The 23681-nt window shown below is 40.3% G+C and overlaps 1 protein-coding gene across 1 annotated transcript in view; it reads right to left on the reverse strand.

Annotated features, from left to right (window-relative positions):
• LOC134862170 (F-actin-uncapping protein LRRC16A-like) overlaps positions 1-23681 on the reverse strand; it is a 61287-nt gene that overhangs the window by 26325 nt on the left and 11281 nt on the right. Inside the window, 7 exon segments of the mRNA XM_063879916.1 lie at positions 3528-3603; positions 3784-3857; positions 4477-4547; positions 4836-4933; positions 5590-5711; positions 6483-6542; positions 11360-11410. Of these exon segments, the coding sequence (XP_063735986.1) occupies positions 3528-3603; positions 3784-3857; positions 4477-4547; positions 4836-4933; positions 5590-5711; positions 6483-6542; positions 11360-11410 (552 nt within the window).

Here is a 23681-nt window from a genome sequence, read left to right on the forward strand (position 1 = left end):
TCTTAGCTCAAGGATCTGTTAATCAGAAGCATAACAAAATATACTCATTAAATAAACCTGCTTCGAGGCTTATCTAAAACAGCAAAGCCTGGATCGAACTTTCAAGGTGAGAGAAAACACAGAAATGTACTTTGGGAAGCATAAATCCCACAAGAGTTGTTGTGCAGGATGCTGTGAAACTACTCTGAAAAGCTGTTCATTTATGCTAATTAAAAGAAGCTAATTAAAGAAAAAATACTGCATTCAAGCAGATCCTGCCTCCTTTGCTTACAGACCATTTATGCGTGACAAGGAAGACACTGTGGACTTTACACACTCTAGGAGAAAAGTTGTTTCGCAGGATGGAGAGTCGAGGGAGCAAAGGCACTCATATTTGGACGAAATAAAAAATTCAACAGTTTGCGCCATACCTCAATATTCACTGACCCAGTTCACTGTGCGCTGCGGCATACTCAAACATCAAGACACATATTGTGTGCCTTTCTTCAGTATTTCCATTTTTTCTATGCTAATTATCTTCACTGATTATCAACACAAACATTAACCAAGGTAGAAATATAACTTTACTGGACCATTGTTTAGTTGTTAATTCTTTGTAATTGACATTCATGCTATATGGGCCTGTTTCTGTCAGCCAGTGTGGCCAAAACACAGGACACATTGTCTTACACTGTTATCTACAGTGAGGGGGAGAGAAAAGGAGAGAGATAGAAGAAAGGGACAGTTGTTCACATGTTTACTCTGAGAAGCTGTGAGTATTACAGAAGGGGAATAAGAATGATGGAGGGCAACGACGGATGACACAAAACTCAGAAAAAGGAGATATGAGGGTAGTGAGGGATGAAATGAAGAAGAAGAGAGAGAGCTGTCAGTTGAGCAGTAGCAGAGGGAGAAAGAGAGAGATAGGCAGCACACAAAGGAGGCTGTATTTTCACAATCAAGCTATTGTGGATGGCACAGTGACAATAGCAGCATGTGCACCACAACATTTTCCAGCCATTAAATAAGAACTGTGTCATGCAGTGCTTCTGACTCTACGTCCTGCTGAAATATATCACACATGTTTCCACATGAACATACACACACGCTGTGCGATCATGAGGTAAGCAGGAGGAAAGTCCTCTCATCACTGCCGTCCCCTCCTCTTCTTCACCTCCTTTATTCATTTTCAGCTCAGCATCTTGATTAGACCACAAGACAAACAGCCTGACTGAACTTACGATGAGCAGCATAATCCCTCGCTGTGAAAGCCGACTGTGTGTGTGAGAGTGTTTGTTAGGACATGTGTGTGTGTGTGTGTGTGTGTGTGTGTGTGTGTGTGTGTGTGTGTGTGTGTGTGTGTGTGTGTGTGTGTGTGTGTGTGTGTGTGTGTGTGTGTGTAGTATTATCCAGTCAACTGCGCTGAGATATTTTTTATCTGCTTGTTCTAGATGGTTAGACTGTATTTTACGCTCGAGGCTTCTGCGCTTAATGTTCCAAATCTCCTTCTCACTCACTTTTTCATCGTGCTTTCTGATCCTTGAGTTGAACTTTACCATGCCAGTGGATTTGGCAGGAACACCCAGTGATTTACTGCTAGAGATTAAATACTTTTTTCCAAGCTGGAGATGTGTTGTTCCTATTCAGTCCATTTCATGGTCTGGCTTTTTTTTCTGAAACTGATCTCTCTTTCCTGATAGTTGCTGACTCACATCCTTATTCACCTTGAATCTCACCCATTCACCCTGTCCACTGGCCTTTATGCATCTGTCTCACTGACCTGTTGGCTGTCATCACTCTCTGTTCCCTTTCATATTTTTCTTTCTAACTTGTCACTGTTTCCATTGGCACGGGATCAAAAACAACACAAGCTCCATAGCACATCATTGCATCCCTTGATTCACTGTTATCACTGTATACACATACAAACATGAAACAATGGGAACATAGAACAGAGTTTCCGTAAAACAGCCAAAGAAACAAATAGTAACCAAATAACAAGACAAAAGCTGGCCTTTTGCAAGACAAACAAAAGACAACCACTGTCCAAAACAGAACAAGGGGTATCTATGGCTGTACACACTACTTTGAATAAACCTGCACTGACACCTTCCAAACACAAAAACCTTAGGGTCCTTTATAATACACAGTAATCTGGGATAGAAAGGACACACGTTGGCGCACATTTGCCTGTGTGAGTATTTGATCCTAAATATGCACATGGCACGGTAAGAGGCAGGATTTTAAGTTCAATTCAAAAGGAATTGTCCGTGACGGAGAAGTGAGATAATTGTTTGGACTGAGGAAGCTGCGTGTGGTAATTGCTGAGACTGATCGAAGCCTCGAGACGGAGAGATGGTAATGGAGTTCTGCAGGGGGGCAACAGCCTGAGACATCGAGTCCCTTTGTCTCGTTAGGATTAAGAGTCTTATCACACAAGAACATTGGACTGATCCTCAGTCAACAGACAGGAGGGGAAGATGGAGGAAACAAAGGAAAATATTCTGTATAGGCAGCTACTCACAGATACAGAGTCAGGCAGAAGGTTAACTGAGAGATTTGACTAGCAATATATAGACAGCTTTTCCAACAATCATTCAACCAATCTCTTCAAAAGTAAATTTAGAATTGTTGATCTTTAGTTTCATCTCAGTTTTTAACTGCCATAATTTAGCAATAAAATGTTAATTTTTCAAAAATCTTTTTCTAAGTATACAGCCCCGGAATAAATTAAGAGACCACTCCAAATATTTCTTAGATCTTTATCTCTACATGTATGGCAGCCATTGTAGTGTCTGTTGAATTCCAACACAGATAGATGTCGTCAGTAGTTTATATTCTCCACATTTTGTTCAAATAAGCTGGTGTTAGCTTATCACTTGAGAAACTGTATATGATAGATGGACAGACAAAGAGACCAAGCTTTGTCAAAGCCTTCATCCCACTTTCTTTTATAAGGAAGAAAGCAACAGACAAAGCAAAAACCCGTGCAATAGGAGCACTGTAAGGAAGTGAGAAGCATGACCTTTACCAAGTAAAGGGAATAGAAAAACAAACTGAAAGTCAAGTAGACAGGGAGAGACACATGTGTCAATGTGTCTTAAGTAATGCTTTCTCTCACTACTTAATTCTGGGATGGGCTATTATTGTGTTTTGTTTACTTGTAGGCTAGGTATACAAAATAGATACTGGATGGTAAACTAAAGAGGTAGTAACTATGTATTGCTTCTCTATTATTTATAGCACCATTGTGTAAATAAGGTGGTCAAAATACCAAAAGCACCTCTTTATTTAATGCTAAACAATTCAACAACACTACAAACCTCAGCCTTCAAATAACCATAAGCAGAGAGGACTAGCATGAAGTCCCAATCATGGATGTTCTTCTTGTGTAACACAGCAAACATGACAAAGGATCCGCATTTACATGGCCCTTAATGGCTAGCTTTCACAAGACTATAATAACTACATTTTTGAGTTCCCCAGACAGACAAAGACATGATTAGTGAGTGAACATGAGAAGGATTTTGACAAAAATGAGTACTAACCAGTTTGTAATCCTTGGTGGAGAGTTTAGTAAACCACTGGTTAAACTCCAGGACTGCTATTATAGCAACCAGATCCCTAGGGAGGAGCACACAGGAACGTAAGAAAGGGTCATAGCTGCAACTTAAAATTGTTCTTCATCGCTGCTGTACATTTCTATATTAAAAGTACATCATGTCACACTTGCAATACCTCTCTTAGATTTTAGTCCTATACCAACAAAATGTGTTTTAGCTTTCTTTATTTGCCAATACTCACCGGTTCTCCAGATGGCTGAAGTCCTGCAGGTTGAGTTCTCTGGTGTCTTGTGTCAAATAAATGGTGTCCACATCCTGGGAAGCAATCAGTTAACCAAAGTGTTAACAAACATGTCTGCTATCCAATATACAAAACACATTAGAAACAGATTGCTTACCGGTTTCAATATACATACAGTATATACAGCCGCGGAAAAAATTAAGAAACCACTTCAGCATTATCAGTTTCTCTGGTTTTATTATTTGTAGGTTTGTCTTTGAGTTAAAACATTTTTAAATTTTTTTTATTGTATTCTATAAACCACAGACAATTTTTCTCTCTGTTGGAATTCAACAGACACTGGAATGGCTGCCATACATGCAGAGAAAAAGATTTAGGAAACATTTGGAGTGGTCTCTTAGTTTTTTCAGGAGCAGTATATCAAATGCACAGAGCAGAAGAAACATAACAGTAGACTCGCCAGACTATATTTATTTCATTTTGGACAAAATAGAGCAAGCTTGAAGGAAGACCTTGGGAAATAAAAAGATATGAGGGAATCTGGTATTTTATTCACATACGGTTGTCTTTCATATTCATCAAAGAGCTTTATACAGTTTATTTCAGCTACATGCAGCTATTCTCCAGCCAACAGCAATGATCCAGGCTCTGCAAATGCTGTGACACTGCACAAAAGAATGCAAATGTACTGACCCATTGCACCTCTTCTTTGTACGGCAGTCCCAACCAGTCACATACGCATCTGTACATCTGAGAAAACCCACCTAGAGAAAAGGATACACAATTTACAACAGACAAATGTGGCTGAGAATTTCCATATAACCAAAGAGCTGTTTTCAAGAGCTTATGGTGCTAACAGTATGCAATATGAAACTACAATTTATTTAATCACAAAGGACATTTTCTCTAATATACCATCTAAAACTACAACACTGTTGATGTAAACTCACTGTAAAGGTGACTGTACCATCACCACTCACACACATTACACATTATTACAGCACCGCCATAAGGAAGCACACAGTAATTACTGTAGAGTCACAGATTCCTACCACAGGGTCCAGGCTCGGCAGGCTTGTTGAGCTCCCACAGACTCTGCAGAGAGGTCAGCCTGTCTGGAGGCTCCATGCAGAGCTTCTTCATAACTTTACTGAGAAGAGAAGATGGATTAAAACATAATTTAGCCATCCCATTTCTGCATTTCAACAAATATTAATGCTGGTGAAATGTTCAAAAGCTCTTAATCCCTTAAAACGATTCTAGAGCAGCTTCAGGCTACTTCCCACTGCCTTACTTGTTAACAGACATTATGAGAGCAAACGTCGCTGAATACTCCAGTAGTGATTTGATTTAACTAAACCACACAATTAATGTAAAAGAAAATCAGAATTGTATCAAATATGAAGCTCCACAATAAACATCAGCCTCTCTCTCAAGTAAAACACTTTGTCCTGTTCGCAAGACCAGGTTATAAAAGTTTATGGTTTTACATCTGTGACCATTTCTGCATTTATATTCATGCTTCCTGTTCACGTTATAACATATTTAATGAAGTTCACATCCACATAACACTAGACGCATGTTTTTTGGACATACATGAACCACAGCAACATTTAGAGACCGGGTGAAATGTCTGTCTGTTGAACCAGGTTAAACTCCAGGGGCATTTTTAGTTTTTAAGGAAATATTTAGGAAAGACGCGTAGTATAACATACAGAATCAAAAAGCATCTCTAAACAAGACTGGTATCTAAATCCAGAATAAAAACACATGAACTGTTATGCAGTACATGTTAACACAACTCACCTAGGTGGAAGGCCGGGACATATCCTCAGCAGACAGTTTCCTATGTGAGCGACCACCTCATTGACCTCCTCTGTAGAGAGCAGCTTCAGAGAGAAGGAGCCACGCTCGTACTCTATGAAGAGCTAAAAGGAGACATCATTAATTAGTAATGCACAGTGGCATGCATGGTTTCACCCGAACCTGCTTCAACCACAGTTATACTTATTTAGATCAAAAAAGAGTTAGTCATCCTTCTGTCTTTACTTTGTTCTATCCACTGAGCAATTCTGGCTTTGAAAAAAATCTACCACTTTTCTGCCCATCTACTCCACTGATTCTACCCACTAAGAAATCCCCATCCATCTACTCAGCCTACATTTACATCACACATCTTTGTCCTGAGTTAAAGTAAAGATTTAATGACATTTGCCAAGACTGCATAACCACATCAGCGCTCTCTCAATTATGCAAATGCTGATGTAAGGCGATATATGGCTTCTCTATAGGCCAAAATTAACATAATCCTTGCTGATGCTTATTCAACATGGGAGAATATCAGTCAAGATATTAAAAGGAATGACATCCCTCCAGAAGAGCGGGAGAGAGGTTCAGCTGCAGGAGCACTGCAGTAAGTGACGGATTATCATATCATTTAGGTAGATCCTGCTGACTGACAGCTGGCCAGCAATGGTTAAAAAGTTCTAGCATATTTTACTTTTAATTATTTCAGCGTAGTTCACTGTCTACTACTAACGTCAGCACTGTTCTGAAAATGTAGAAGTTTGGTACCTAAATCTAAGTCCAAGCTTCTCCAGAGTCTTATCCCTGTTAGAACCTGACTCACATTTGATATTATATGTATTGTTATTTCGTGCACTCAGTATGCTGGATAATGTTTCGGTGGTCATGTGTACCTGTGTAGGCTTGTTACAAGCAATCCCTTGGATCTCCAGATAATTGAAGCAGTGTTCCACCTCAAAGGAAGCACAGAAAATCACAGTTAAAGTAGTTTAAACACTGTCAGATATAGGCATGACCTGGTAACATACTAAACTAAACGAATAATGCAATATTCAATGGTTAGCTGAGCTACGGTTTAATACAGAACATACACTATGTTACCACACTGTCTCTGACCTACTTTGAACAAAAGGCAGCAATTAACAACATTCAGGATAAACGTTTTCACGAAACTGCAAATGTATGTTTACATTCAGAAAATGTAAAACAGTAGTTGAATAGGCAGACATTGAATGAAGGAATGTGCAAGTGTGGCATCCATGTGAATGTGTGAGACCATTCAGTATGTATACTGTATCTGTAAGAGTAATTGTGCCTAATAATAACATCTGCCTGAGGAATGTTGTTAGTAAATATCTCTGTTCTATAATGGAACGGTATGGATGCAGTGGTTTCTTCTTGCACCCTGTGCAGACATCACTGACTCATACATTTAAAAAAAAATTCTGGGCAGCAATAGAAACATTTGTAGATAGAAATTCAAACTAAGGTTCGGGAATAAGAAACAGTCACGTAATCATTGAAATAAATCAGTTTCTCCCCGTTATTTTCTCTTAGCCAGCTGAATTAATTAAAAATGCAGCCACTCTGGGATGCACTTTTCAATTTGTTGCTTATTTGCTAAGCATTTGTTCTTAATTGAAGGTAGCTGAATACGGAGAGTAGACTTAATATCCATTGAGAATTGTCTTTTGTCGTCAGAGTTCCTTCTGAATTGTCTGAATCTAAAAGCAGTGGATTTCAACTGTGAAATGGAAGGTTTTGAAAAAAGCCTCCTCACCATTGCTGGATTCACATCCAAAATACCTTTTAAAACAAGAACAGCTTAAGACAACAATAACATCTACACAATTTTTATTTCTATTTCATGAGAGAGCAATTCAGGACCAAAAAATAAAAGCGGCAGCCTGTCTTTCCATCCCTAAAAAGGAAAGGAACAGACCCTCCTTAAACATGAGAGTGGGTGAATTTGTGAATACAAATGCCTCCCACTGTATAGGGAGCAGACAGTTCCCTGCACTCCCTCTCCATCTCTCTCTCTTATTCTCAAACACAGACATGGTGCCGTGCCTGGGGGCAGGCCAGCGAGCAAGGCCAGACTATTCCAGGTAGGCTCAGTGTTCCTGAGGCTTGGCTGGGAGATGAGAGGAGGGAGAGGATACACAGACTGTCTGTCTACTGTCTGAATACAGTATGCACTGTGTGTTTATTTTTCAGCACTGCTTGTGGTTCCTATCTCGGGCTCAGTCTACAAGCTAGAAAATACTCCACATTCGAACATGCACACACATAAGCACTCCTTTCTATTTAGTTACCTAGTTGTGTGGACTTACTATTCAAAAGGAATGAGTCCATTAGACAAAAACACAGTTAAAAAGAAATCCAAGCCCATTCAGATAAAACAAGCAAGACTATGTAACCACTAAAAAAAACTTGTATTTAGATAAAAAACACGGGTTTAAATGTTACAGGCTGTCTTTATCTGAGTAACCATAGCTTACTCCCTCAAAACTAATTTAGCAGTAAACCAGTAAACTGAATATACAGAGGATGTATACAGTCAATAGATTGTGTGTTGAACAGAACAACAGTGAGCAGAGGCTAATCTTCATTTACAGTTGACTTTTCTCCACAGCTTACTCCCTGTCTCATTTGCACCTCACATATATAACATCACCCGGACTGCTCCACGCATTCGTCACATCCCGCATCGACTACTGTAACACCATCCTCTCAGGCATTCCCACCAAACACATCAACAAACTTCAAATCATACAGACCTCTGCAGCCCAGATCATCACCCGTACCAAGACCTCTGAACACATCACCCCCATTCTCATCCAACTGCATTGGCTCCCTGTCCAATCCCGTATCAACTTCAAAAACCTACTGCTCACCTACAAAACCCTTCATAACCTGCCCCCCCCCCCCCCTGTTGTATCTCTAAGAAGCAGGATATTCTATTATAAAAGTTAATAATCTATCAAAAGTGCTTTACCTATGTTTCATAACCTACTAGCCCAGGTATGATGGGAAAGTAAAGTTAACAGACTTCACACGTCTAACCAATGTACAAACACAGGTATACAAGCTGGCACAGTACTACAGTACATGCACAAGTTCAGGAGTCTACTATTATATACTGTATAACAGAACCCTTGCTTTGTTTTAGAATATGCGGCAAACAGAGTCTAAACTTAACTAAAACAGGGTCAATGAGTTCACTTTACAGGGCCAGTACCTGGCAGGATATTTTACTGAATTGAGTGCCAGATATTCACAAGTGAACACTGATAAATATGAAATGTAGCCAATGGCAAGACATCATGCTGGGAAGTGTAGGGAGGAACCAAATGTCAGTGATTGCATTGTTCACTCATTCGTTTACAGTCTGTCTGTCATTTTAACACATCCTCTGCACTTTTGTTTTTTAACATTTATATGTTGTGTATATCTGTGTACTGTATCTAAGTTATGAGAAATATATGCCCAGTGTGATCTTTTGTTTTAAAACTCATGTCTGACATAAAGCAGAGAGACATAAAGATGGGGTATACAGGTATGTGGAATATACAGCAACAAGAGGCTACACAAAAAAGGAGTCAGGGGAGGGAGAGAGGAATGAAGTGTGTGTGTGTGTGTGTGTGTGTGTGTGTGTGTGTGTGTGTGTGTGTGTGTGTGTGTGTGTGTGTGTGTGTGTGTGTGTGTGTGTGTGTGTGTGTGTGTGTGTGTGTGTGTGTGTGTGTGTGTGTGTGTGAGAGAGGTAGCATGTGGGCATGGTTGGAAGGAGGCACTGACAGACTGTAAGGCCCTGCAGCCTCTCAAGAGAAGCCAACCATTAATTGGATGTGTGGGGGGATTTCAACTACTGGGAGAAGAAACATACACAGAAAAGTGTTGAACTAACGGTTTGGTTCTGCTGCAATGTGTTTACTTTAATATTAAGTCCTTGAGCTTAGAAGAGCATTACTGACAAAATCAAGTCCAACTGATTATTCTTGTGTGTGTTTAAGATGCATCTCTCCAGACAGAAATAAATAAATTCAGATGGCCAAATGCATCAACACCCATTACCGTCGCAGCATAGATTCAACAAAACTAATTTAGCAGTAAACCAGTAAACTGAATATACAGAGGATGTATACAGTCAATAGCTTGTGTGTTGAACAGAACAACAGTGAGCAGAGGCTAATCTTCATTTACGGTTGACTTTTCTCTACTGTAATATAGATTTCACATTACAAAAATCGATAACAAGGAGAAATACTGTACCAGTCAGCTTTTGTAAGGATGTTGTGTGCAAGGACACACACACACACACACACACACAAATCAGTACAAAAACATATTTTTTTTAATTAAAACCTTTACACTTGGAACTTATGTTGCAGAAAACAAACTATTTTAAACATAGTTTTGATGAATTAATAATGTAAATAATCTATTCAATTCAATTAGATCTTAGACAGTGTACTGTAGGTTATCGCTGCTGACCTTTGGCACAGTGATGAGAGGGGGAAGAAAACAAGATAAATAAAGGGGAAAAGCACGGAGGGAGGGACAGGGATGAACAGAAGAGGACATAATCTGGTTTGTTGGAAAAGAAGGAGAAAATGAGAGGGAGAAAGCTTGACGAATGGATTAAAGAAAGGAGAGCAGAGGTGATCTTATGTTGTAGTCTCATCAGGCTAAGCAGAAATACGTCATGCCTTATCACCTTGTGTCTAATATAGTATACCTTAAAAGGGCCTCTTGCTTCTACCAAAGTAAATTCACAAGATGAACCTTCAAAATGTTCCATAAGAAAATGTTGCAGCACGATGAAAGTATAACAAAGACGTAAAGAAAATTAGAGACAGACTACTGTAACAGTACTGAAGAAGGGAGGAGGGTTGTTGAGCAGATGTGTAATACCTTCAACGCACAGATAGAAAACAGATGCAGAGGCAGCTAAATCAACAGATCCTGAACCTGCAGCTCATAACACTGGAAACATACAACGTCAAGTGATGTGGGGTCAGCTTGAATATTCTTTATGGCCTCTTCTACCCCCAGTAATATAATAAATCAGTTCTCAAGCTACTAATCAATCACCTAAACTATCCCTGAAGGCATAGTATTGACTGGAAGACATACAGCTTTTTGAAGGGCAGTTGTTAAGTATTTCCTGGACCTGGTACAAGAGATGATGTGATGTTATCATGTGGTTTTGGGAAAATACTGTAAAATACTGCTCTTTCCTATACCAGGAGGAGACTGGTTTGTTCTACAGTACAGTCCCAGCTCTGTTTTCTTTTGAGAATGTGTGCTTTGGTTTGTGTGCAAAATGATGTCAAAAGGATGTTTTGTGACATTTCAAACATTTTCAAACTGTGGTTAACAAATGAACGAGAACTTTTACATTATTACATCATTAAGATCTTGTAATATTCAAACTACTAAACACACTTTGAGGTGAAACATGTTTGTCATCCAAGCTCATAAATACACTTTGAAAACTCAAATTTAAAGTCCTTACAATGCTCCTAAAAGTAGTATATTCAAACGTCTGCATTTCCATGACAAGAGGACATGACAAGTCCCTTTTTATGTCCACTTATCTAGTTGGAGAAGACGTTGCCGGAAGAGTTTGAGAAACTATTCAAATTGTGTGATTAACCTACAGTTGTGTAATTGGTTCAAAGGCCAGGACATTTTTTAGAATATTTACACACCTAATATTATGCAGTATTTGGGTTTGGAATGAATGTATAGTAGTTGCTGCTCTTACCTTTGCTGGAATGCGTGCTGTCAAGAGGTAGGCTCGGTGGGATGCAAGGGCCTGACGAGAGGGAGAACAGAGAGAATAATGAGCATGTAGCTGTAAACACTCTGACCAACACGCATATGGAAATGACAAAGAGCGCAGAGCTCGCCTGTTGACTCGTGCAGAAAAAAGGCTTGTGACTAACACATTTTAAGTCAGTATGGAAGAAGAGAAAATTCAAGACAATGAGAAGAAATAATCATCTCCACTAAAAAGAAACATATAAACAGACAGTGACATTTACAGAAGAGCCTGCTCTTAAGTTGCCTTTGTTTTTATTGAACCATCCCTGATGTGTTAGGCAAGTATAGGTCAGTATGTGTGGTCTTATTGGTGTCTTTCTGTCTGCTGAGCAACCTGGGAACTGGCTGCCACTGTTACATTCATTAGAGCACATGGTGAGGACTTAGCTGAAGAAAAGGCAAGGCTTGAAGAGGCATAACTGGAATGCATAAATTTGACATTCCTATCGAGACGAGCAGCCTTAAATGGCCTTTCATCTGGTTCACTGAGAATATCATTAAAAGTGATACTGTTAGAGAAGGTAGATGTGTTAACACTAGGGCTGCCCCAGACTAAAGGTTTTTGTAGTCGACTGTTAGTCGTCAATTCAGGCGATTAGTCGACTAATTGTCTCATGTATATGATATATTATATATTTTTATTTTTAAAAATCATAATACATTTTTTTTTTCTCCCATAACGATTTCAGTTTCAAAGGCTGATAAAGAACGTTATTATAACAGGATGGTTCGTTGTGCTTCACATGACATAAAATACAACTGTAATAATTAACCGTTGAAATATAAATTAAATTGTACATGTGGGAGCGGTCCGCCCGTCCGCGGTACAAACAGCAGAAGCTCGGGTAAGGATTCTTAATGTGTGTTTGTGTACAAGCAGCAAGCACACACACTGAGCATTTAGTTATTCTATCTGACCATAAAAACCCAATAAATACTACACAGGAAATGGATGGCAAAAATCCCTCCGCACATTACGCCCTGATCATGAAATCAAAGCTTGAATTGATCGTTTTCTGAGCTCAGAATGATCATATATCATAGGTTTATATATTTTGATACACTGCTAGGCTACTGCATGACTCACTGCTGCTGTTTTCCTCCGAGTCTGAGGAAGTAACACGTTGTCGGGGGAGTTTGCGTCACCTTTTGGGGCTCGTCCCTTACATGCCCAGAAGGATCGCACACTTTGGATATCCTGCCCGACACAATAACTTAAGGCAGGGGTCTTCAACGTTTTTCAGGCCAGGGACCCCCAAACTGATGGAGAGTTGGAGCAGGGACCCCCTACTATTAATATGGCATACAATTGTGTTTTATATTAAACGGGGCCTAGTGCAGTGTGTAAACATAGATACTGTTATTGTACATTCAATACTAAGCTATTCAAATAATACACAGGTTAATATATTCATGTTTTTATTTTAAACAAGTGCAAGGTACAGTGTGACCGTACCACTGCCATTTATGAACATATATCTTGCACACAACACAGGGCTATTAAAATAAATCACAATAAAAGTTTGAACTTTAAACAAGTGCAAGGTGCAGAGTGGCTGTGCCACTGTCATTTATAAACAAACACTGAGCTATGAGATTTTAACACTAAACATGCATGTAGATGGGACAATGAATCCTCAAACCATCTGTGGATGGCACACGTACTCTCACATCAGTGAGATGTCTGACCCTGATGAGCAGCACACAGCTGATCCAGCCTTGGACGGATGGAGGTTGTCAGGCAGAGGGTCATATCAGCCTCAGGCTGCAGCCTTGACCTGTATTTGTTTTTCAAGTAAGTCAGTGAGGAAAATCCACTTTCGCAAAGATAGGTTGTGGCAAAGGGCAAAAGGCTCATCATGGCTTTTCCTGCCAATTGCGGAAAGTCTTTCTGGCAAGAGATCCAGAACTGGGTGAGTGGTTTTGTGTCATATATGTGTCTGAACGTACTGTCAGTGGATAGTTCGATTAGCTGATCCTCCTCCGTCACTGTCAGGTGTGTGCCGTCTGCTGCGTTGTCTGTGAATGGAAACAGTATCCATGTCTTGTCCCTGCGCCAGGAGTCAGCCTCAGAAAAGTAGTGCCCAAATTGTCCCTCGAGCGCCTCCAAATGCGCAAGAATTGCGCGTGTAATGGGGGGCGAGAGCACAGCAGAATCTCCCAGCTCATCCACTGATGGAAACATGGAAAATATTTCCTCCCCGATGCGCTCCCTCCACCTTTTGATTTTTTTTAGAAAGCCTTCCATTTTGTCATACAGTTGAATGGCATGGGTATTGCGGCCTTGCATTGAACTGTTCAGTTTGTTCAGCTCAGCGAAAACATCAGCAAGATAGGCAAGTTTGGTGACCCAAACATTGTCATTGAAAAGTGCAGCCAGCTCTGTGCGCTTTTGGAGAAGTAAAAACTCCCGAATAGACTTGCGCAATTCCAGCACACGTGACAACACTGTTCCACGTGAAAGCCACCGAACCTCGGAATGGTAGAGTAGCGCAGTGTGTTCTTCTCCCTCAGCAGCACAGAGATTCGAGAAGAGACGTGTTTGCAATGCGCTCTTCTTGACTAGGTTGACTACTTTCACTACCGAGTCCATGACATCTGCCAATTCAGCGCTCATATCTTTGGCAACAAGTGACTCCCTGTGTAGCATGCAGTGCGTCCAAATCACTTGCGGAGACACATCCCTTACAAGCGCGATTAGTCCACTTTTTAAACCAGCCATGGCTCTTGCACCGTCAGTGCACAGCGCAATACATTTTGTCCACGGAATGTCATTCTCTCTGAAAAAAACATCGATCACTTTGAAGATTTCAGAACTAGTTGTGCGTTGAGGGAGGCACTTTCAAAACAAAAATTCCTCCTGCATTTCCTTATCATCGACAAAGCGCACAAACGCCAGAAGCTGGGCGTCCTTCGACACATCTGTTGACTCGTCTAATTGTAACGCAAATGCATCTGCCAACCTCAGCTTCTCTATCAGTTGCATCCTCACATCAGATGCCATCTCGTCTATACGGCGAGCTATGGTTGTGTCCGACACTGGAATGGTTTTCAGTTTATTAATGTCAATATCATTTCCATACATGGTTTTACACATATCGGTTGCTGAAGGCAATATTAAATCCTCTGCAAGTGTGTATGGCTGTTTCTTCTGGGCAATCCGAAGAGCAATTTGATAAGAGCATTTCAAAGCTAGCTCCCCAACTTTGGCTGATTTTCTGATCAATGTCTGTTGACCTTGGAGGGATTTGAGGCTAGCTTGGAAGTATTCAACAGGTTTGTCTTTTAAGTGGCTGTGTGTTGTCTCCAAGTGACGCTGCAGCTTTGATGGCTTCATAGATTCATTTGAAAGAACAGTAGAGCAAATGACACACATTGGAAACTCAATGCCATCTGTCTCCTTAAAGGTAAACCCGAACTTCAGATAATGATCTGAATATTTTCGTGTCTTCTCCCTTTTGCGCTTACCCTTATTAGCTGCAACATCTGCAGGCGCAGCAGGTTCTGCCTCGTCACTTGCATGTTCACTGGTGGATGGTATCTCGCTTGTGCTTGTTGATTTTTTCGCTCGAGTTACCAAACGATCCATTTTATATGTATGGTCTTCTCAATAATGTCGCTGCGTGCATCCCTGTGTCTGGGTCTTCAGTAAACTGGGGCCTGAATAGGCTCTCGTCCAATCACGGGGAACCTGACAGAGCCAGCGCATAGACATAATATTATGTCTATGAGCCAGCGTGTGTCACACGGCCTCGTGATTGGCACATCTGCCTCCATTTTTCCGTTCGCTATAATATTTTGGATTTGTGTTGTGCATTTAAAGACATTGCAATTTGTGGGAAAAAACGGTTTGTAAAAAAAATATATATATATAAAAAATTGTCTAATCAACCAAAGATTTCGCGACCCCCCTGCAGTACCTCCGCGGACCCCCTGGGGGTCGCGACCCCCCTGTTGAAGACCTCTGACTTAAGGACCAGGCACAGCTCTGAATGAAGTCTGAGGGGGTTTCCGGCTGACGAGTCACAGCACATGCAGCGCGCAGATGGACCTTTTTTTTTTGACTAATCGGCTAATGAAAAATTAGTCAACGAATATTTTTTTCGCCGAATAACGATTGGTCCACTAAACGGGTGCAACCCTTGTTAATACTGACAAAAACTAACTAAAAATTCAAGTGCTGTATACATTCAAAGAATCCACACGTATTAGAAGATATTGTCTCAAATGTGCATATAAACCAATCTAATCTATACAGTCTGTTCAAAATATGTAGTAAAGTTTTGCGCCCTACACAATGTGCCATCACACTGTTTTTTCTACTTTCAAAAAAGAAATCGCAACCCAACCCTGACCTTCAAAAGATTAAAGAGACACCGTCTTCTACCCTCATGCAGAAAAACATCCCAGTTGTTAAAAAAGGCATGGGGCCCTAACATCACAGGTCAAACCTCATTACTCTCGTAGAAAGTGATTTCTTTTTTCATTTCTTTGACTCTCCACTGACAGCATGCTAGAATTAAACTGTAATGTCATATACTGCACGGCTCTCGTGATAATCAACTTAGACCTGTTGGTTCTTAATGCTACCACATATGAAGTGTCAAAGTCTTAAAGGAAGGGAAAATGTCAGGGGATGAAAGAGGGAACATACTGTAAGGATGAAAGGAAGAAAGAATAAAAGCTGGCTTAGAGTCGATAAAACATACAAAAAGAAGTGTGTAAGGGCAACGAAGAGTATCAGAGACTGAAAGACATAAGGGAGCAGAGGTGAGAGAAAGCTGGAGAGAAAGTTTGAAAGCAAAACAGAAAATAGAAGAGTCAGAGAGCACACCAAAAGAAACAATCAAGAAAAACAATGACTGGCATGAAGGGCAAGAAAAATAACTGAAGAAAGAAAACAGGATTAAGGAAACTCTTAAACTGTCACAATCTTTTTGAAGATGCAAAAAAGAAAAAGGATAGTGTGTCCCAGCCCTCTGCGGCTCAGCTCCACAGGCAGGGTCTGTGAGGTTTGATTTGATGGAGACAGACAGGCAGGCCTGTGTGCCCAAAGATAACCTCTCCTAAAGATCACCAGTCTCCACTGCTACCATCAACTCTCCCCACATCTCATTTCTCTGCAGTTAAAATACACTGTCTGCAGATATACTGGTTATGGAATTGCCTAGATTAAATCTAATAGATAGATTACTATTAGATGAGCTTAAATTAAATTCTTATTTGGATATATTCCCTGTCAAAATCTCTGGTGCACAGATACAAAAGCTGTATCTTCATCTGACTCCATATTACTTGCCCTGTTAGTCCTGATTAGCAATGCAACTTCAGCAATCACTTTTCAATGTTATCATACTGAAAAAAAGGTTCCGAGATGTAATTTCACTATACTGTAGTATTGTCAATAAAGCAACAGCACAATCATTTCCAATAAGTTTCTAAAACGATGGACTTTTGCAGTCTCTGCAGTTGTGGGAATACAGAGTTTGGCTGCCTAAACTTCAAAGCTGGTCAGCCATCTGTGACCGTGACACAAAAAAACACTTATATTTTCCATAGATAGGAGGCCTGGTTGTGTGTCAGACAGCAAAAAGCTATCATTTTTATCTTAACAATACATTAAAAAAAACCACCAGGTTTTATCAAAGGACTTCGACACATCAGAGGGGTTTCCTGGAGTGAAATAGGTACAGCTGCAGTCACAACCAGTAATGACCGAGATCTGCTGACTCTGTGGACCCACTGACCACTGAGGCGTCATCTTTCTGTTCAGTCTAGAGAGGGTAGTAAATAATTTCATGCTTAAGTCTACTATTGCATTAAAGGACATGTTTATGACTTCCTGACAAATTGAATTCAGTTCACTTAATGGCTTGTTCAACCTGTATTAAACATACTGAATCATGTTGGATTTCCCTTCATTTTTTCACCGTGCCCCTGTATATGCATGACTGCCCCTTTGCACTTTGCCAGGACTCTCGCCATCTGCTCTTTTAAATGGACACAGCCATAACACCCTCCTGTTTTATGACCCCCACCCTTCTCTGTAACTGCCCTCAGACTCTTGCTGGCTGTCAACTGCTATATTTCCTGGATCAATCCCAGTGTCCACTAAATGTCCTTTCTTTCAGGGACAAGACACCTTCAGGAATCTTTCACTGCTTTCAGGAGTTTTAAAGACTTTTAGTTCTGGATACAACTTGGAAAGCTTTTTTCAATTTGAGTTGGACTTGTATCCATTGATTTATGTAGTGGACAGGTCAAACTATACAATTATAAATGTAAGGATATGTTGAATATGTTTGTTTTATTAGTTAAAGTCAGAATCTGAGTGGAGTTCACAAACTCTTATTATTATTGTTATTTTGTTTACTGGAGCTATACTTTAACATTCTGTTTCCATAAGATATGTTGTTATTGTCCCAAAAGAGGACTCTCTCTCTCTGCTATGACTAAAGTGGACTTGAAGCCTTGAGCCATCCCATCAGCAGTTGATTTCTCAGCGACCACCAACCCGCCTTCAGTTCCACTCAGCCAACCAGATGGCAGCAGCATTGGAGCATGTCCACAAGACCAGAGAGCATCTGCTGTCTCGATCTCTCTCTCTCTGTATCACACACACACACACACACACACACACACACACACACACACACACACACACACACACACACACACACACACACACACACACACACACACACACACACACACACACACACACACACACACACACACACACACACACACACACACACACACACACACACACACACACACACACACACACACACACACACCATAATTTGTCTCCTTGAACTGCCACACACACACACACACATCTCAATTGTTGATAATAAATAATAAAACAATTTTAAGAAATTTGACTCACTTCTCTTGTACAACTTCACACACACCCACAATCCCCCCCCCCACACATACACACACAATTACCATTCCTAGATTATCTTTTTTCCTGTCAAATTGTCAACCCCATATGCCCCCCCTCCATCACACATGTGCACACTCACACACTTTGAGTTACTATGGTAACATCTAGCCCACACACATATACACACACACACACACACACACACACACACACACACACACACACACAAATACACATTCGCACATACACACACAGTGATAGACCCTCACACATGAAAGAAGCTTGCTGCAGTGCCAAGTCTTGCTTGAGAATGTCAATGAGTTTTTACCCCCCCAAACTAGATTCACGCTGGCCTACAGTTAAGCTGCATCTCTGTAGCAATACAGAGCAGTGTTTCATCCACAGTTATTCAGCTGTGGCAGCACCAAAGGAAATCTACCCCCACCGCTTTTATTCATCCATCATGTCTTGGGGTGTATTAACGCCTTATTATTTCCATCAATCACACTATTTCCCCACAATTTGTTTCGGTGAGAGCAATATCTTTAAAAACACTGATGGCACCAAAAATCCATATAAAAAATTCTATGCACAAATGGTTAAGCAGTTTAGTAATTCATCGCTTGACATAGAATGATAAACACACATTTCTGATTTAAGTCAAGTTATCAGGGAGAAATGCAAAACATTTACTGCTTTTAGTTTCATAAAGGGAATTATTTGCTGATCTTGGACAGCGGACTCAACAAAACAAGCAAATTTAAGCAAAATCCTCTTGGGCTGTGGGCGGGAATACAGGGTAATTTCCAATCATAAATTATCCAATTTATTGAAAATAAATGATGTTGTAGTTCTAATACATGTCATGATGTACTGGCTGCAAACTGAACTGTCTACACAGCAGAGCAGGATGAGAGTACTTTTAGGAACATGCAAAAATAGAGAGAGAGAGAGAGAGAGAGAGAGAGAGAGAGAGAGAGAGAGAGAGAGAGAGAGAGAGATCGGTCAATGAGAACAGCAGAGTGGACACCAGGGAGACGAAGCGTGAGAGAGTGAGAGAAGCAGAGGCGGCTGAAGGGCAAAGAGTGAAATGACTTAATAGATTCTAAGTGCTGTTACGCTGATTACGAGCTAAGATTTAAATCCAATCAGAGAAGCACATATTTAATGAAGGCAAGTGTTTAAAAGCCGTTTCATTTCTGTTAAAACCAAAGCTGCTAGGATGACCCCATCTTAGCTTTCAATACACTGAAATCAATCAGCTCACCTTGCATCCATTTCTTTTTTCTTATCCGTCTCTTCTTTCCTCTTCTCTCCCATTACCTTATCTCTTAATGTCCTCAGCCTTCTTTAGCCATATCTTTTCTTGCATTATTTTTAACAATCACCTTAAAACATACTTACACTATTATTACAGAAGGTTATACATGGTGAAAAGGGCCATGGTGTCCCTTTGTTGATGTCTAGAATGTGAGACTTTATGCTCTGGAATGTATGACTATAGGATAATCAAACCATCACTGCACAGAAAAATCCATTCTGTGAAAGAAGAAAAGCATCAGCGTTGGCTTTCTTGCTTTCTCGATCTTCCCTTATCTCAAATTGGATACCAGTTGGACTGCAGCATGAAGAAATGAATAATGTAAAAGTTATCACAATACAGATTGTAAAAGTAACATGAAATTGTTTTTCACCCTCTTTCCATACTATATTTGTTTCCTTGTATACACAATATATACTGTATGAATATGCATATAGGCTTGTATGTGTGGTGTGTGGGTGAATGAATCGAATAGAGGAGGCTTGTGTTTATCTTGAGACAGTGGAGCAGAAAAAAATAAAACACACCGCCCCACTTTTATCTATGAATAATAAGGGATGGTGTAACTCAGTGTAAGAGAGACGCAACACTCTCCAGGCTGTTGTTCAACAGGCTAACATACTGTACAGTATCCTTAGCAAGGTAGACATCTTTTAGAAGTCCATGCATTTGAGGTGAGATTTATGCTCATCAAGTGTTTTTCAAACTGTATTTCTTGGTGTTGCAAGAGTAACAACTTCAAGGTTGAGGGCAAACTGTTTGGTTTTGCAAATGCACATCTGGTGAACCACCATAACTCCATTAGAGCAGCACTAAGGTGCTTTCATGAGCTTTTTTGTTTTATTTTTTAAATGGGATCTTCCATTCATTATTTTTTGCTATAGTGTCCGGTTTCAACCATGGCCTCTTGAAATTTGACATTGTGCTGATGCATGTAATGTTGTTCTCTCTATATAGGGTTTTGTTTCAGTCCCCCTATTTTGAAAACTTATTTATGCTTCTCTGGTTTCTTGTCAGCTTCAGGATCCATTTCCAATTTGTTCTTAGACCTCTAATATAAGGCCTAGGAATAAAACAAGAGACAGTTCTTGAAATATGGGGTTAGATCAGTCTCATAAAACGCACACAGAAGGATTCACACTTGTATTTCAGGATCCACACAAATGTTTTTCAATGCACACACAAATATGTTCCGTTTCATAAATAAATTCGTAAATAAAATCCAAATACAGAACCGACCGCTCTATGTGCATGGATTGCTGTGCATTCGTGTGTGGGTGTTTGAGACTCCCCTGACAGTCACCCGATTCGTACTTGTAATGTTTTCCATCTATAGCCAATCAGATGTCTCCTCCATTGTAAGCCAACCATTCTAAGCCAATCACATGAGCCTGCCCCCATGAGGGTATGATTTATTGCGTTCATGACGTAGGGCTTCATACACATTTTGCGCTGTCCGGAGCTGACAGGTCAACTTCAACATTGCATCTAGCACAAGTGTAAGTGATAAGTCTCTCTGCGTGAATGATTCAATATGTTTTAGATATGAATTCTTGTGACGTTAGTGATGTGTTTCTGTTAGCATGGAAGTAAGTTCTGTGTGCATTTGTGTATTATGAGACTGATCGGACCCCATATTGAAATGCCATTTATTTATATATTAAAGTTGTGTTATAAAATAGTACCGTATATAAGTTAGTATTTCCATAACATCTTGTATTAAGTTTTGATTGAAATCTAGCAGTCTCACAACTGTATCTCACATATGGCCATTGAATCTGTTGAATCATCCCGAGAAGGAACCTGATCCCAATCAAAAACTGTTATCCTCTCAGCTGCAGAGGAACCATACTCTTGTGTTTTCCTGCAATATGCCTGCAGTGGGAATTGGCTCCAAAACCAAAGAGATAATCTCAGATGATAGAGAGGGAAAACTGAGAATGAACCTCAATCAGACGACACAGGAAAGATCATGGCGGGATCTCCTCTGAGGCCAACTTAAACTCAATGTAGTTCAAGGCTCTTAACTCAGGCAGAGAAATCATTTGTTTTACAATACATTGATTCTCCGCTGCCAAGACTGTCTGCTGACAGTGCAGCTGAAGTCCAGTCTAGTTATGTCTGCAGATTCTCACTGCGCCAGAACCACAGCATAATGCGAGTAAGTAATACTATTTTATACTACAGCATGGTTCAGAGATGGAACAGCTAATATGATGTACTGTCTGGTCTTATGATATGATTGTCTGAACCCTTCAATATCAAACTACCTGATACAACAGCCACCAGACAGTTTGGTGGTCTGTTCTACAGCCTCCTTTAAAGGCCAGTCAACTCTTCATTTAGCCACATATATGTATTCAATGGTTTATCGGAATTTATAACCATAGCAAAAAAGAACAAAGAAAATAGCAGTTATTGCCAAGGCACCACAATAGATTAATAATTCAACATTTTTCCAGGAACAAGACTCCTAATAACCAAGCTGCTTTTCATTTTGTCCTGATACATTCCTCTATTTTGAAATAATGAATATCCCATTTTGGAGCAAACCATTCTCAGCAATGCAAATCCTCCCCACAGCGCTCCAGCAGCCATGGAGAGATTTAAGAGAAAGACATCAATTCTCTTTTATCACTGCCCTGCTCATCATTTTGCGTTTTACTGCTGAGGAGATGAGCATGGCGGGGAACAAAGGCGGCTGACAGTGGTACTTCCTGAACACATTTGATTGGCCAGTCTCATCAGACCACAACTGCAGCAAGCTGAGGCATGAATAAATATGTGGTCTCTGATTATGTTACTTTTCACGCTGTACTTTCAATTTATATGTCTTTATTGCTACAGTTCCTTGCGTTGTTTTCAGTCAGAATACAAAGCGTCAGTGAATATGCACAATGTGTTAAAGAATAAATGAGAGATATGTATGGAAAACCTTTACAGCAATAAAATGTGCATTCAATTGCTGACCGTTTGTCGTGGCAGGGAAAACAAAATCCTTTTGACTGAATTGGGCAAAATCAATAACCGTTATTCAAAGCATGCAACTGTATGCCTTATCTCTGCATGCTGCCAGTGTATCAATGCCTCACTAACAAGCTTCAGTCAACCTCCCAAATGTGACTCACAGTGAGGCTGACCAAGCATCGACATGGCCGGGCAGAGGAATTAAATGATTGTGCTTTCAAATTCCGATTATAGTGTAGTTTGGCAGGACTCCCTCTAACACTGGATAGACATCAGAATTTTTTTTAACTGCCCTGGTGGGAGTGATAGGGGCGGGTACCTAGCAAATAGTCAGCCTGCAGGGCGTCCGACATGAACCCTGTGTGTGTTTAGGTTACAGAGATAAGGACAAAATCACAAGGGATCATTCATTCATCAGCATGCCAGCCAGACACAATGGGGAGGAGGTGTGTGTGTGTGTGTGTGTGTGTGTGTGTGTGTGTGTGTGTGTGTGTGTGTGTGTGTGTGTGTGTGTGTGTGTGTGTGTGTGTGTGTGTGTGTGTGTGTGTGTGTGTAGCTATGCAATGGAGAGCCAAGGATTCTGTGTAAATAGGATATTGCTGCAGTCTACAGGGATAAAAAACCATAAACAGAAAGGAGCAGGTAGCAGAGATGGAGAGATTATTATTGGTAAAAGTAACAAAGAAAAATGCAAGTGGAAACCCTCATCAAGGTGAAGTACAGTGCTTTGTCAGGAAGGGAGACATATACAGGTATGACAGAGAGAAAGAAAGAAGAAAGGCATGACAGAGACAAAGGCAGAGCAGGGAGAGAAGAGGAAGGAGTGGGGGGGTGGGTTTCGCTCGCGGTTGGTGTTGGCATTACCCATGGTTTCCCTCTGGAGTGGGTAGATAACATCAGCCGGCACTAATAACACACACAAACACAAGCAGTGCTGAACACTGATTTCAATGATAAAAACACAACTAGTGTGTTTTAGATCTTGAATGTTCATTCGTCAAAAGCTAAGCAAAGCTCCTCTCTTGATTAGATTTATACAATTAAAGTAAAAATGACATGTAGAGGATTTAAACTTAACACCGG

Source organism: Eleginops maclovinus, chromosome 3 (genome assembly GCF_036324505.1).
Source record: "Eleginops maclovinus isolate JMC-PN-2008 ecotype Puerto Natales chromosome 3, JC_Emac_rtc_rv5, whole genome shotgun sequence".
NCBI lineage: Eukaryota > Metazoa > Chordata > Actinopteri > Perciformes > Eleginopidae > Eleginops > Eleginops maclovinus.